The sequence below is a fragment of the Platalea leucorodia genome (genome assembly GCF_965183815.1).
Source record: "Platalea leucorodia genome assembly, chromosome: W".
In the NCBI taxonomy this organism is placed as follows: Eukaryota; Metazoa; Chordata; class Aves; order Pelecaniformes; family Threskiornithidae; genus Platalea; species Platalea leucorodia.
The window spans coordinates 46,652,205-46,666,792 of record NC_138859.1 but is presented as its reverse complement, the minus strand read 5'-3'; the positions used below and the strand labels follow the sequence as shown (position 1 = coordinate 46,666,792).

At 40.8% G+C, this 14,588-nt stretch overlaps 1 protein-coding gene across 1 annotated transcript in view; it reads left to right on the top strand.

The window, feature by feature from the left end:
- The window catches only part of LOC309601485 (alpha-protein kinase 2-like), a gene marked incomplete at both ends in the record, with an annotated part of 34,752 nt that overhangs the window by 5,573 nt on the left and 14,591 nt on the right, over nucleotides 1–14,588 (top strand). Inside the window, 4 exons of the mRNA XM_082334511.1 lie at nucleotides 6,706–9,562; nucleotides 12,126–12,273; nucleotides 14,259–14,386; nucleotides 14,486–14,521. Coding sequence (XP_082190637.1) covers nucleotides 6,706–9,562; nucleotides 12,126–12,273; nucleotides 14,259–14,386; nucleotides 14,486–14,521 — 3,169 coding nt within the window. The remainder of the gene's footprint in view (nucleotides 1–6,705; nucleotides 9,563–12,125; nucleotides 12,274–14,258; nucleotides 14,387–14,485; nucleotides 14,522–14,588) is intronic.

Genomic DNA, 14,588 nt, shown 5'->3' with positions numbered 1-14,588 from the left:
CTCTTTTCCTGCCTCTTCAGCAGGAACAGCAGGATGCTAGCAGGATGTGCCTGCCAATAAGCATCTGCAGGATAAAATATAGCTCATGTCTTTTGTTTCACCTGTCTAAAGCAGTTGAAATAACTACAGGTATTGAGTTATTTTAGCTAATGCGAGGCAGGTGTGCCATTTAAAGCAGAGCTTTATTTTTTTAGGAAAAAGGAATTTTTTTCCAGGATTTTTTTTCTAGGAAGTTTTCTTTTAGGAAAGAGGAATTTGAGTGGCATTGCATGAAACAGGGACATAGAAAGAGCCACTAAGCTACTGCTGGAGAACAGTGTAAACCAAAAGCAGTTCCAAACACAGTGGGTTTGAGGGAGCTCTGATCCAGAGGCAGTGATAGACTTACTGTCTGTATTCTAGGGGTGGTTTGTTACAGTCCATTTGTACAAACAGAGGGATATAAATGTAACATGGAGACTTTATTTACAGTGGAGAATTACCTTGCTAAACTATTTCCTCTTAAAAAACAGTGAGAAATCATGAGGTAAAATGAATCCTCTCATTTCAGAGATGAACTTCTTGCTTTCATTAACAGAAATGGTTCAGCTGATTGGGTGAGAGACTGATATATGTTATCCCTACATTTTGTAGGGGAATGAGAACCAGAATAGCCTTAACTGATGCCTACTGAGCTTATTTGCACGTCAATGTGACAATTTGTCACTCAGTCCAGAAACAAACTTTGTCACATTGGGTGAAGATGGTCCATTTTTCAGGTATGGCAAAGGGAGCAGAGAACAGCAGCTAACTCAGATTATACTGCAAAGATTCTTGTGATGCTCTGAGGTGCCTTTAAAAAAATCACATGGAAAAGGGTCATTTTAACTCCACCTTTACTCATACCTTTTTATCACAGAGCAGTAAGGTGATTTAGCTGCCTTTCTGTTCTTTGCTTTATCACAACCTAATATATTTGTCTTTCTTTAATGTTTTGTTATATTCTGAAGATCCCAGCTTTATGTATTTGTTTAGGAGGTAATTATGATATGCCTGCCAGTTTTGTTATCAAGAAATACCGATAAGTAAAGATAGTGCCAATATCATTGTTGACTCTAGCTAACAACCTAGAGTTTGTGCGCAGCAGAAGTACATTTTTTAAATTTTGCCTCAATTCCACATCAAAGCACTTGTACTGGTGTTTCTGTTCAGCCTTCACTCTATCAAAATATTTTGTCTGGAATTATATCATTTATTCTTTTAATAAGTCTCTGAACATTATTTGTTGTGACATGTGAGACATCAAGAGAGGAAATTGTAGCTCTGCTCCTGTATGATACCACAACCTCCACTGACCTTATTATTACCTGCCATATTTAAATTTTTTCCCCTCTGTTATCTGTACGTCTTGGTCAGCAGTGTAGTTTACCCCTGATATCTTTCCCCTTGGCATGTACGTATTGTATTCCCAAGGGCGTTACGTTGCTTTCTTCTGAATCTAATTTTCTTTTATTTCCTGCTCAGATTCATAATTTTTTGGGTTTGTCTGTATATGAGGATGTGTGGATCACCTGTTGAGATGCAGTGGCTCCTCTGGCTTCCTTCTCTGAATGGAAACCAGGGTGAAAAAGGGACCAGCAAGAGCCCAGGCCTTGTCTTGAAATGGGACTGGAGTGTGGCTCCAGGGCACACCAGGTCCCAGGAACGGGGGGCACTCCCCGCCCCCCTGTGTCTGTGTAGTCTTCAGGTTCCTTTATGCTGTTCCAGAAGCTAGCACTTGCTGTTCTCTCTCTTTCTTCTTCCAGATCAGTAATGAAATTAAATAATGCAGCTTGCCCAGGTGCTCTATTGCCATGCCTCATGCATTGAAGGCTCTCCTTAAGAATCAAGTATTTAATGAAACCCTCCCAGATATGCTACTAATTGTATTTTGTTCAAGTTCTTCAACTGCCCCTGTCTCCTTAATATTCGATATCGTTTGGCCTCTCTGCAGATGGTTTCATTAGATGGCCCGAACAATAACTGATGGAGGTAATTACCTAACCTTCCCTCTGAACACCCACGATAATCCTTCCCAGTCAGGCTTCCTGTGCTGTTTTTCCTGTTTTGTAAATGTGGATCTCAGAGTATCAATTCATCACCTTCCACGGGCTGAATTATTTTATCTTAAAAGTCATAAGCTAAAAGGAAAAACAACCACGCTACGGGCTACACCAGACTGAGGTTTACTTTTATGTGACAAGTAACTGCTGTCTTTGCCTTGGGGTCAGTTTCAACCCAGGCAGAAGTCTGGAACCAGAGTACCTGCAGGATTGCATCCTGTCGATGCAGTTATGTACGTTGCGGCACTGCCAATCTGTACAACGTTTCTTAGAATGCCCCCCAAGTATTTGCTGTTGCTTGTTAATTCAGTGTTATTTAAAGCCAATCACTGAACAGCACACAGCTTGCCAAGCCAGTCAGATCCAGAAAGGATCTCTTTTAACTTCAGGGAAGCTGTCATTCCTACCAAAATGGGATCCACTGCAACTCATAAAACCAAGAGTGAATATGGGGTACGGAGTGCAAATACCAAAACAAGAGGTAGGGTGCAAGGCAACTAGACAACAGAAATGGATCTCTCTTTATTGCCACAAGAGAGTCAATGGCTTTCAGAGCCAGAGCTTTGTTTGCAGAAAATTATGTTTTTGATCTAGTCCTGATTTAAACTTATGCATAGCTTGCATAGTAACTCAGCACTCTACAAACATAGTGTGGCAGTAAAAGCATTCAAAGAAACAGTAAAAAATTTAATGTGTTGACCACTAAGTTGGATGATGTAGTGGATTGAGTAGAAGATCTCCAGATCTGAAAATGAACCAGCCCAGCTTGGGCTGAAGGGACAGATCAGTTTTACTGTAACATTTGAGGCTGCAGATTGGGTGCTGTTCCTCGGTTTCTGGTGACTTGAAGAGGTGACTTGAAACATTGAAGAGGTGTTTCAAGAGGTGACTTGAAACATTCTGGGAGAAGCTCACTTCATCTGTAAGACTCTTTGCAGGTCTGTAGGTCATCAGTTTGGTCATCCATGTCTTCTAGATCTCCACAGAGACTGTCAGATGAAAATGTTCCTCATAGCAGATTGGCATGAAGAAGTAGAATCCTTTTAAATTTCTTCTTCTTTTTCCCATGTTCTCCCCTATTTCCTTCCCTAACTCAGAGGTGACAAAGTGCTCACTCACCCCCTATGGCCCTTCTTTGCTTTTCATTTAATTGTTCCTGTCAGGCTTTGGAACACAGTGGGTCTTGCTAGCAGAGAACAAAAACGAAGGAAAGGTCCCCCTTACATCGTGATTTTACAATAGATTAAAAAGAAAGCTCTGTTTTTGAAGTGGCTGTTTCCATTTTCCTTTTACATAGCTATTATGTAACTGATTTATCTCCTTTATTCATGTAACCATGGCTTTATAATGAAGGTGCACGGACTGTATATTTCATGTGTGAGTTTAAATACAGAACTGTGATTTCATCTTTCTGTTGTCACGCACCAGGCAGTTTGTTACACACGTGCAAATTAAAATTGCTTGTTCTACTGCATTCACATAATTAAATTCTCTCGTTTGTTACCATTCTTTTGTCACCCCTGGAGTCGAGCAGACTGTCCAGTAATTGAAGCAATTGTGAAAATGTATGGCATTAAACCCTAGAAATCTTCTGCGAGAACAGGGAACAAAAAACCAAATCAAGATGAACAGTTCTAGGACTGTGTTAGCTGAAATAAATCTAATCTAAGAAAATACCAAAGTTAAAGCCAGCAAGGTTTCCTAAAACATGTTTAAAGGATTTGGTTATAAGTACTTTCAAATAAAAATCACATGGAGCTGATTACCGCATAACCTAGGAGCACATATCCCTGTTAAATAACAATTAAAAAATTAATGCGTGTGCCACTATGAGGCTGCAAGTTGCATTCTGCTTTCAGACCTACTTTTGTCAAATGCAAGGCAAGGCACTCCATTACAAGCCCTCTTTTGTCATTCTATTTATTTTCCATCCATCAAAACGTGTCTGGACTCTACAGTGCTGCATGTCTATAAATGCTTGAGACAGACAGATGCCAACATGGACAGACAGACAGATTAGATAAATAAAAGGGTTCTTGAAATAATCAGCCCACTTTCTAGAGGTCATGAGAGAGCTGTTTATTTTCAGTTTCATACCAACATCAGGTAGGGACTGACTGATCATATGTCTAACATACTTAGCAAGAATTCCACAGGTTTTAGTAAAAGCTGTAATTGAGGCTGCTGTGGCAGAAACAGAAAAATAAACTCTGCTTTCCAGAGGTTTGTGGGGGAAGTGGAAGTGGCAGAAGGAGCACTAGGCTCAGACTGAACGCTCAGAACTGACTGAGACGAGAACTGGAACTGACTTTAGAGGCATGTCCAGGCCCACATCCCCCTTGACTTGAGAGAAGGTGTGCGCCTAAGCTCAAAGACCTAGAGACTGGCATCTTCTCCTGCAGAGCAGGCTTGAGCAGGAGACCAAGGCATTGGGAATCAGAGGGGACTGCAGTTGTGGAGCTGAGGTTCCTGGGCTCAGGGCTCCTAGGTAAGTATGCACTGGCCAAGGAGTTTTGAAGGCAGCGTGGTGGCAACTGCATGGTGCTTGGGGTGGGAACAGCAGTTAAAGTCATTGACAAAAATTTTCTATATCTCTTCCTTCCCCGTTGTCCACAGCATGTAGTCAGCTCCACATCCTACTCAAGCTGAATGGAGAAACAGAAAAGATGAAAGGAATTGCAGCTGAAGTGGGTGGCTTTTGCAGCAAAGGAAAGCAATATTTACTACAGCCGGTAATCCTTTTACCATGAACTTATGGAAATTAAGAACCTAGTGTCTGAGCAGCCCCTGCCTCTATCTGAGCACACAGCAACTCATGGGAAATCCTTCATTACATATCCTTCACTAAGTAACACCGCTTACTTCTTTTCAGAATCACTTCTTTGAACTGTGTGTCTGCCAGCACTTATTACACATTTACAGCTGTGCTGTAACCCAGAGGGCTCACCCATTATGTATCACAGTTGTTCATTTCAGCCACCCAGCACATCATTACAAGTTAACAAGTAACTATGGAGGGAACTGGGACTCACAAGGAAAAAAACCAACCCGAAACAGTTATGAAGTTGAGTTTGTGGCTGGATAAAAGCTAAAAAATGTAAAATGTCTACAAATATTGGTGGTTTTTAAACTCAGTCTGATGTTTTTTAGCATTTCTTAATTTCTGCTGGGAGTAGGTGCAAAGCTTCAGACAACCACTTGAAAGATACACGGTCAAATGTACAAACTAATTCATGAGGTCCGTGTTGTTGTAGCTTATTAATGGCTATTTGAAAGTAAATATTTTTTTTCAAAGGTTGACTGCTAAATTGCTCTCTACTTTTACAGATTGTTCTGTCAAATGAATGGTAACCAAAAGCGTACAGCACAATTCATTTAGGAAACAATGCATTTTTGTCTAGTAAAAAATTGTAGCCTTCTCTATCTATGGTTTGCTGTGGGTGAAACATGCTCACCACCTCCATGGAATTGATTTATAGCTGAAGAGGGCTAGAGAAGATCCTGGAGAGCAAAAGCTTGGCAGGGACTCCAGAACAAGAATTTAAGAATGAAAGCTCAGTTCTGAGGGGAATGGTGAACAGTTTAACAGACTTTGTGTGCCAGGCAGATGGCAGCACTTTCTGCATCCCATGCAAGCCCAAACATCAGCCAGTGTTCTCTTTAATAATGTCTGCACTCCTTGCATAAATTAAGTTAGTTTGGCTTAGTTTAAATGAGGAATGGATTGTTTCTACATAAAGTGACAATTTGGAATATTTTGATATAGAAGAATAAAGTAGATGCAGGAGGAATATGGATTTTTATTTCCTGCCCCAATTTTCCCAGCAGTGCCCCTAAGGTTGCAATGCATGTATCATTGCTAGAGGAGGGCTGAATATGCCTTATATTTAGCAATCCGTTACCACTTGGAGAGAGGCAAGGTCTGGAATGATTTCTGGCACTCCCTTTTGAAGCGGAACTTGTCACCTCAAGGGGTCAGAGGTAACGAAAGACAAATTTCAAAGACAGCTTAAAACTGACCCAGAGATGTTCATTTCTTGGTAGGAGTCCTGTTCTGAAGTACCTAGCACAACAGACATGTGGGGTGCATTCTCTGAAATTTTTCAAGACTGACACGTATTAAGAAAGCATCTTTGTGAAACTTAAGATAACAATGCCCACAGTGGAAGCCAAGGGGAAGGCAAACTCCAAAAAACTAGTCTGGGTAGTTCCAGAAACTCACCAGTTTGGATTATGTACTAATTACATAAGTATGGTGGGATACTCTGGCTGTTAGCAAAAGGCATAGACATGACTGTTTTGTTTTGTTTTGGTTTGGTTTTTTATTTTATTTTATCTGGTTTTAACTAGCTGGACTGTATCAGTCATTGATCTTCATCTTGATTAAATTTTATTATTTCTCAGCATTTGGATCCAGATCTGAAACTTACCAGGGTTCAAGGCTGTTAAGACCCAGGAGTTTGATTTCTGTCCACTAGGTTGATAGCTACAAGTCAGAAACTTGACTAGTGACAAATATTAAAAAAAAAAATTAGGTACATTTCAAGCCAGGACTCTAGTTCAGGCCTGTGTCAAGCAGCAATTTTAATTTTTAATTACATTTGTCTTTCTTTCTTCTTTGTAGAATCAAGGTGCTAATCTTAAAATCTTTACCCAGAATTGTGAGAGACTATGTACGGAGCCTGAAATAGAAAAGGAAGGCATCTTCATGACTTGTGAGAGTGCAGGAATCATCCACCCAGCTTCAGAAATGCTCTGTACTGAAAAGACATTACAAGCAAAAAATGAAAATTTACAGACCTATTCTCAACACCATGCTCCTTGTGATAAAAGAGAAAGTTGTCACCAACAAGTCTTTTGTGAACAAGGAATTAATATTATTAGTAAGGGCAACAAATCAAAGATTGATGTTTCATCTCTTCCTTTCCAGGATACAGACTCTGTTCCTGATAAGCAAGAATCTTTATGTGCTGTTCTCTCTTCTGCAAAGCTATGTGATGAGCCAAGGGATAGTTTTGACTCACACGATAGCAGCGAGACAGATATTCTCTGCAGTCTATCATGTGATGAATCTCTGTTTGAAGCTCATCCCAAGTCAGTCTTGGAACCTGGAGAACCTGAGTGCAAAGGAGATGCTGATATGTCTGCAGTGCATGACAAACTGTGGAAACTTCTTCATGAAGATGACTCAGACTATCAAATCCCATTTGAAAACCAGGGGATCACAAGTTTAGAAATTAGGCCGACAGATATCAAAGTCACAGAACTGAACTTCGTACAGGAGACCTGTTCTGATCATCCTTTGCCAAGAAATTTGATAGAAGAGCAGGAACCTATTACACAGCTAGCTAGCAGACAAAGAACAGAGAAAGACGACTGCAATGTTTCTAATATCCTACTTAAACCAGAAGAAGCATGTAACAGTGCATCCATAGGAAACATTTGTCTTGCACAAGTGGTAGAAACAGATGGTTTATGTCTAGATTCTAGCACTGGAAATAAAACGCAAACACCATCCGTTTGTGGTTCAGCAAATAGTATCCTCTTAAATACAGAGGAGTGCTTGCAGCAGAAGCCGATTCAAACGTTAACTGGCAGTAATGGATGCATTCAAATGACCGTTGCTTGGGAAGGAAAGCTTACCATTAATAATGCTTCCCAAACATGTGCTGCTGATTCTCCTCAAAGGCTGAAAAATGCTCAGAGTAGTGATTTAGCATATGACAAAGAAAAGCCAGCTTGCATGTCAGATAAGTCGCGTGGGAGAACTGGACAATTACTTCATACTGAGCAGAACATAACCTTGATAAACAAGTCTGTAACTGGTAAAGGGTGTCACTTGAGAGACTGTTATCCAGCAAGGAAAGAACTGGCTTATTTCCCTGAGGAGAAAGACATTTTCCCCAGTGAAAATACCAGTCAGTTTACACATGAAGAACACCGTTCTGTTAACACCATACACAAAAGTTATGAAGAGAATTTACAAGAAAAAGGAAATCACTCAGACTTGAATGCACAAAATGACACTAATTCTGACAGTTATCATCTTTCAGAAAACAATGACTGTCAAGTTGTTTCTAACACACAGAAATACGGTTACCTAATGCAATTGCCTAATTTAATTAAGACTCCTGAAACCATAACACGTAAGAATGTACCCCAAAATATAGACCAACTGACAGAAATAGAAAAACAAGAAGTGGCATTCACTCCCTCTTCTGAGAATCCATTTTTAAGAGATTTTTATGTAGAAGTGCCCAGATATGAACCATGTAAAACAGAAGGACAGAGAGAGATTTGCATAGGTGATGAACAAAGGGCTGAAACTTCCTGTGACTCGGGAGTTAGTCATGTTTCAGAGAGTCAGGCTGCAGTTTCCCCTCATAATACATCAGAACAACATGTACTTTCTGTTGACAGCACCTTCAAGGCTGATGAAGAGTTAAAAACAGATTCTTCAAAAAATCACACATACACATCTGGAATTGTAACATCAGTGAGCACCCCACTGCCTAGAAAGGCTCAAAATGAATACCACAGCATAGCAAATGAGGATTATAGAGATACCAATGATCAGTTAGATATCCAGCAACTGCCTGTAAAAGAAACATTGCCATTCCTCACACCTGTAAGCCAGTCCGAGGGCCTTCTTACCAGTATATCAGCAATGGGGCGTCCTGGAACAGGAAGTCAAGTAAAAACTGAATCCACACAAACTGCAGTCAAAGGAGATGAAAATCGGAGTACGCTGGAAACCTTCTGCAAAGCATTGCAGGATCAGTTCCATAGGGTACCTGACGAAAACAAGGAGGAAGCAGTCTTGTGTGAAAATAAGCAATATATTCAAAGAGCTATTGAAGATAACCCAGATGAAGCTGAAACGAAGTCTCTTTTGCGCACTTTAATTGGTTCGAAGGCTCAGAGACAGATCATGAAAATTAGCACTAAGCAGTCCTGTCCTGACTTGATCTCTTCCAGCAAGCTAACTGAGGTTGATAATTCAATTAAGTCTACCAAGTATGAAAAAGATGAAGAAGTCATGACATCAGAGAGTGTAGTAAGTGGTTTAGTTAATTTGCCACCAGTCGATTCAGGGAACAACCAGTATTTTCAAGAGCAACCACCCTACAGCAGAACTCAGCCATTCTCCTTACCGTTGCCCACATATGATCCATTCCCAGTCAATGCGGAAAGGCTAAGAAATCAAGAAGGGTCAAAATCCTACCAAACATCACCAACTGTTGCTGAGCCTGAGCCCCTCAAATGTAAACAAGACACAGCAAAGAGTGGGCACTTAGCTACTGGAGCTAAGAAGAAATTACCACCAGCAACACTGTCAAAAAAACCCCGACTGGAGGAGAGGGGAAATGTCAGCAAGGATCCTAGCTGCGTTAAAAAGTCTGTGAAGAGTGAGGCAGGCATGATTCATAAAGAAGATAGAAAAGAGCAAAGGAAACTAATTTTGAGAAAGGATAGCAAAGGTAAGAGAAAACTGATTTTCATTTCTGTCCTTTCCCATCGTTCTGGCTACAGTATGAAATTCAAATTCGTTAAACACACTGCAAGCCTCCTTTAGTCTAAATCGTAGCAGCTAAAGGTGTCCTGCCCTCACTGATGTTAATTTCCAGTTCTATGAACTTAGTAACTAGTGCTGTCCCCGTGCCACAGAGCTGAACCCTCCCTAACATCCTTTTCCTAGCTAGCAAATATATTAAATTTATGAACTTTTTAACCTGTTTGAAATAGTTACTTCTTCATTTGTCTCTTCGAGTAACTTTTCAGGGATGTATAGTGTAACGGTGCCACATAACCACACACAATATAGCAACTGCAAGCCCAGTACTTGCCTGTTGTGTTCCCGCAGGGTTGTGTTCCCAGTTATGCTCCTACACTGTGGCTCTCAAATGCGATTACCGTCTCTTGGTTACCAAATGGTTTTATTACTAGCAAAGTATTATTGTTATTAGTAGGGTGCCACTGATAAACATAATTTTTTGCAGTCCTGTCTGATGACTGATGGCTGGTTCTGCATTCCTTTTCACCACTGTTGGTCATAAATGACACTGATGACATTAGCAATATTAAACTGACTTAGAAAACATATAATTGGAATGAGATTGGGGTTGCTTGTCAGAGTCTCTGGGAGGTTGCTAACAGGTAAAACAAAATACAGACAGGAGTAACAACAGTGTAACAGCTAGACAGATGGGGTATTTGTGATTTCTATGGATACTTTGCAAGGACCAAGGAGTTATTGTTACCTTTTGACATCACATTTCATGTTCACATCATAAAATAGTTTAATAGATCAGAGCAAGACTGAACAGTGACTAGAGGTAAGCTACTCTGGTGAGAGTTCTACTTTTCCAATGACATTTAAAAAAACCCCAAACTATTCTCTGTTTGAAGATGTGTCCTTTGCCAGAGAACAAAATGTGTGGGTGGAGAGACACATTCCTTCAAAGCAGAGCAAGCAAACTGCAATTACTGAGAAATGCCTGATCTTTTTCCATGTACCTGAGGCTATGCTTGAAAAATGTTTTAAACATTCAGGCTTGCATCAGATAAGACTGAATTTTCTTAACCTGCTTCTGATCTGCTTTAGTCTAGACTGAAATGAATGTGTCTTTGTACTTTAGGGAATTGTGTGGACCTTTGCCCAGCATTATGGGAAGGTTGGTATGGTTAGTCTGGTATATACTCAGTGTTCTCTTTTGTATTTTTTTCAGCTGCAGTAGGGATGACTTTGTGGCTAGGGCAGGGAATCTGGAGCTGTAAGTTCTATTTACAGTTCTGTCACATACTGTCTGCGTCATTTTAGCCCTGATTCAGCAAGATTCTTAGGCCTAAGGACTTAAGTGACTACAAGTTAAACATAGCAGTGAATTCCAGGTGCCTGGCCCTTCGAATTGGATCCAGCATTCCTTCGGCATTAGATGGGGAGAGTTAGACTGCTGGAATGGGATCCCCGAGGGAGATGTGTCATGCCAGCTCTTAGAGTGCAGCAGCTCAGAATTAACACAGTAGGAAGCATAACGTCTTGCATTTTACATCCCTTACATGAGCAGGGATGTCTCACTTGAGTGCAGGGATGTGTCATGATCCCAAAACCTTTCCCTAAGTATATATTGATTCCCTTTCTTTCCAAGTACCCTCCATCCTCCCACTCACGCCATGCCCACATGCAGAAGACGCTGGAGCGTTCTGTGAGCCAGAAAGCAAGTCTTAACAGAGAACCAGGCTATCGGGACCTTCCCCAGACTGGGCAGAGTGCTCTCTTTCTGTAACCTGAGCGATTCTTGGATTTGTTCTGCACGATGGTCAATGTTTAGCAAAAGAGCCATGCCCTGTGGCTGGAAAGGTAGGGACTTTCTTTAGAGGCAGGAAATTAATCCTTTGAAACTGAATAGGGAAGCAAAGGCCATTGTCATTACCAAATGCAAATAGCTAATCGCTAAGTGTGGGTTCCGCTCTCCAGCGGTGTTTTAAAGGAAATGGTGCCGTCACTGCATCTTGCACAGAGTTGCATCCTGGCAGTGCGTGTTAGGTATGTTCCAAGAACACCTTGGAGACTGAGCATCTCCTGGGACTTAAAGTCTTTTCTCTCAAAGGCTGTGATTGGTTAAAAAAATCTACTAGTTACAAGTGTTCAGTTAATATGAATTCTCATTGTGTAACCATATGGTATGCTGTACCTTTGTGGTGTCTTTTTTTACGGACCAGCTGGTCGTTTAGTGAGAGAGAATGTGTTTTGATTAAGAAATTATTTTATGTCGATGCCTTTTCAGGCTAGAACTTCCCTTGGGTCCTGTTCCATAAATGCAAAATGTCTTTGCATTGAAAACATTTCCATTGACTGTGTGGGGCACCGAATCAGTCTTTTAAAACTTTTGTATTTTAAAGCCTTGGTTTCTGCATCAGAAGAAATCATAATTATTTACCAGTGTTGTCAGATTCATATTCTTAACATCTGCAAATCATTCTGGGATTCCTTTAAAATGCCAATTATCTTCTAATCCTAAACTGTGGCTCTTCTGTTTCAAGCTCCTAAGCTGCTGAAGAAAATCCAAGCAGAGTTGTTCCCTGACTGCTCTGGAAATATTAAGCTATGCTGTCAATTTGGTGACATTCATGGTGACTCCACCATTACGTGGACTAAAGATTCCAAGTTACTAGCTCGACTGCAGAGAAGGTGAGTGAACGTTTCTGAAGGACTGGTAGTTTCTGAATAGCTTTTGGGGAAATATGCCAGTGATTCCCTCTTGTACCTGTTAAGAGGATTAGTATGATAGGTGCAAAAAATGAGTTTAAACAGGGTGATTAAGAAGCACATCTTCACACAGTGCATTAATATTGGCGCAGTTTGCATTCCATCACCAGTAATTCCTCTCAGCCTGTTCATAACTAGTCTCATCCAACTTCCAAGTACTGTAAAAGATCAAATGAAGTTTGAATCTCAGCACCCAGCCAAACGACATAAACACACTTGGTTAATATGTGGGAGGCTGTCTGTCCTTGTGTGTTGGAAGTGAATTGCTGAAACAACTAACATGCAATGTAGAGCTTGACGTGATTATTCCACAGTAGCAATACAGACTGGGGGATGAATGGATTGAGAGCAGCCCTGCAGAGAAGGACTTGAGATGCTGGCGGACAAAAAATTGGAAAGCCAATCATATCCTGGGCTGCATCAGAAGAATTGTGGCCAGCAGGTCAAGGGAAGCGATTCTTCTCCTCTACTCTGCTCTCATGAGATCCCACCTGGAGCACTGCATCCAGCTCTGGGATCCCCAGTACAGGAAAGACATGGACCTGTTGGAGCGGGTCCAGAGGAGGCCACGAGAATGATCCGAGGGCTGGAACACCTCTCCAGTGAAGAAAGGCTGAGAGAGCTGGGGTTGTTCAGCCTGGAGAAGAGACGGCTCTGGGGAGACCTCCTTGCAGCCTTTCAGTATTTAAAGGGGGCTTATAAGAAAGACGGAGAGAGACTTTTTACCAGGGTCTGTAGTGACAGGACAAGGGACAACAGTTTTAAACTGAAAGAGGGCAGGTTTAGAATGGACATACGGAAGAAATTTATGATGAGGGTGGTGAGGCACTGGCACAGGTTGCCCAGCGAAGTTGCGGATGCCCCATCCCTGGAAGTGTTCAAGGCCAGGCTGGATGGGGCTTTGAGCAACCTGACCTAGTGAAAGATGTCCCTGCCCATATACAGAAATATATAACCTAGACTCTTTGGTACATCTTAGCTTTTACTTTCACTAGGGGGAGCCTTTACAGGAAATTAGGTAACAAATCTTTAAATTTTTGTTACCTGTAAACACATGGAAACGTGTATTGAAAAATGCACATTGCTAGTAATATTAATATGTGCTAAGTAATTTAATGTAAAAACTATTGTTGGATAAATACATTCTCCAGTGTGCCAAAATATCATGAAACTTCATGCTGCCAACAAGACTGTGCACACCTTCACTAATTCGCTTCACAGAAGCCTTAAAGCACAGTAGCCAGGTCTCCATAATCCCTCCAGAGATTGTCTGGTTTGCTGATAAATACTTCCATGGACATCCGCTGTGGTACATCTGAAAACTTCCATGGTCTAAGAGGGCTTTTCGCTCAGGCATAGCACTGTTTCAGTGGGGTTTTATCGCTGCCAGAGCCAGCTTGGGTCTGCAAGTCCTGTAACTGCATTCGCATGTCATTGCATCCCTGTTAATAACATCTGCCTTTGATCCATTTGTGAAATTGCATACACAGACATCAGAGAGTAAATATCTAGCTTGAAAAAAGCAAAGGAACAGAGAAAGCTGAGTGAGGAGTCAATATTGTGGAACAGCATACAACATTTTGGGCTTTTATATGTTCGTACTTTATATATTTGGCCATGATATTGATAGGAATATTAGAATGCCTTTGGGTGTGATTTAATTATTTTTAGATTTGATTGAGGTACTTTTCTCTCAGAATGTAGTAGGATCATCTATTGTGACACACATAATAGGCTGAATGCTTCTAAGTAGGGTGAAATAAAATATTTTGTCTACTTGCATCCTATTTGAATCAATCTTTGCAGTGAGGGACAGAAATTCCAGGGACAGGAGGAGAGATACATGGAATAATCAGGAAAGATCTTTTAAAAGTATTAATGTGGAAAATTAACATATTCTGTTCCAGTGCCCAGGATGACTCTCCCGTCTCTTTGGCCATAGCTAAAGCCAGTAACAAAGACCAGGGAATGTATTATTGCTGCTTGAATAATATGTATGGAAAGGTGACTGCTGAGTTTAATCTGACTTCGGAAGGTAAATCCCAATTTATAATTTTTATTAATAATAATGACAATGGCGGTTTCCATCTTTTTTTTTTTTAGCTACAAAATCTGTTTCTTTGTTTCCTTGTAGTACTGGAACATCTCTCAAGTTTTCAGAATTGTGAAGGTAAGTACACACATCTGCTTGAGTGTGTGCTCAAATCTTTGTTCCTTCTGATTTCCAAATAGAACAA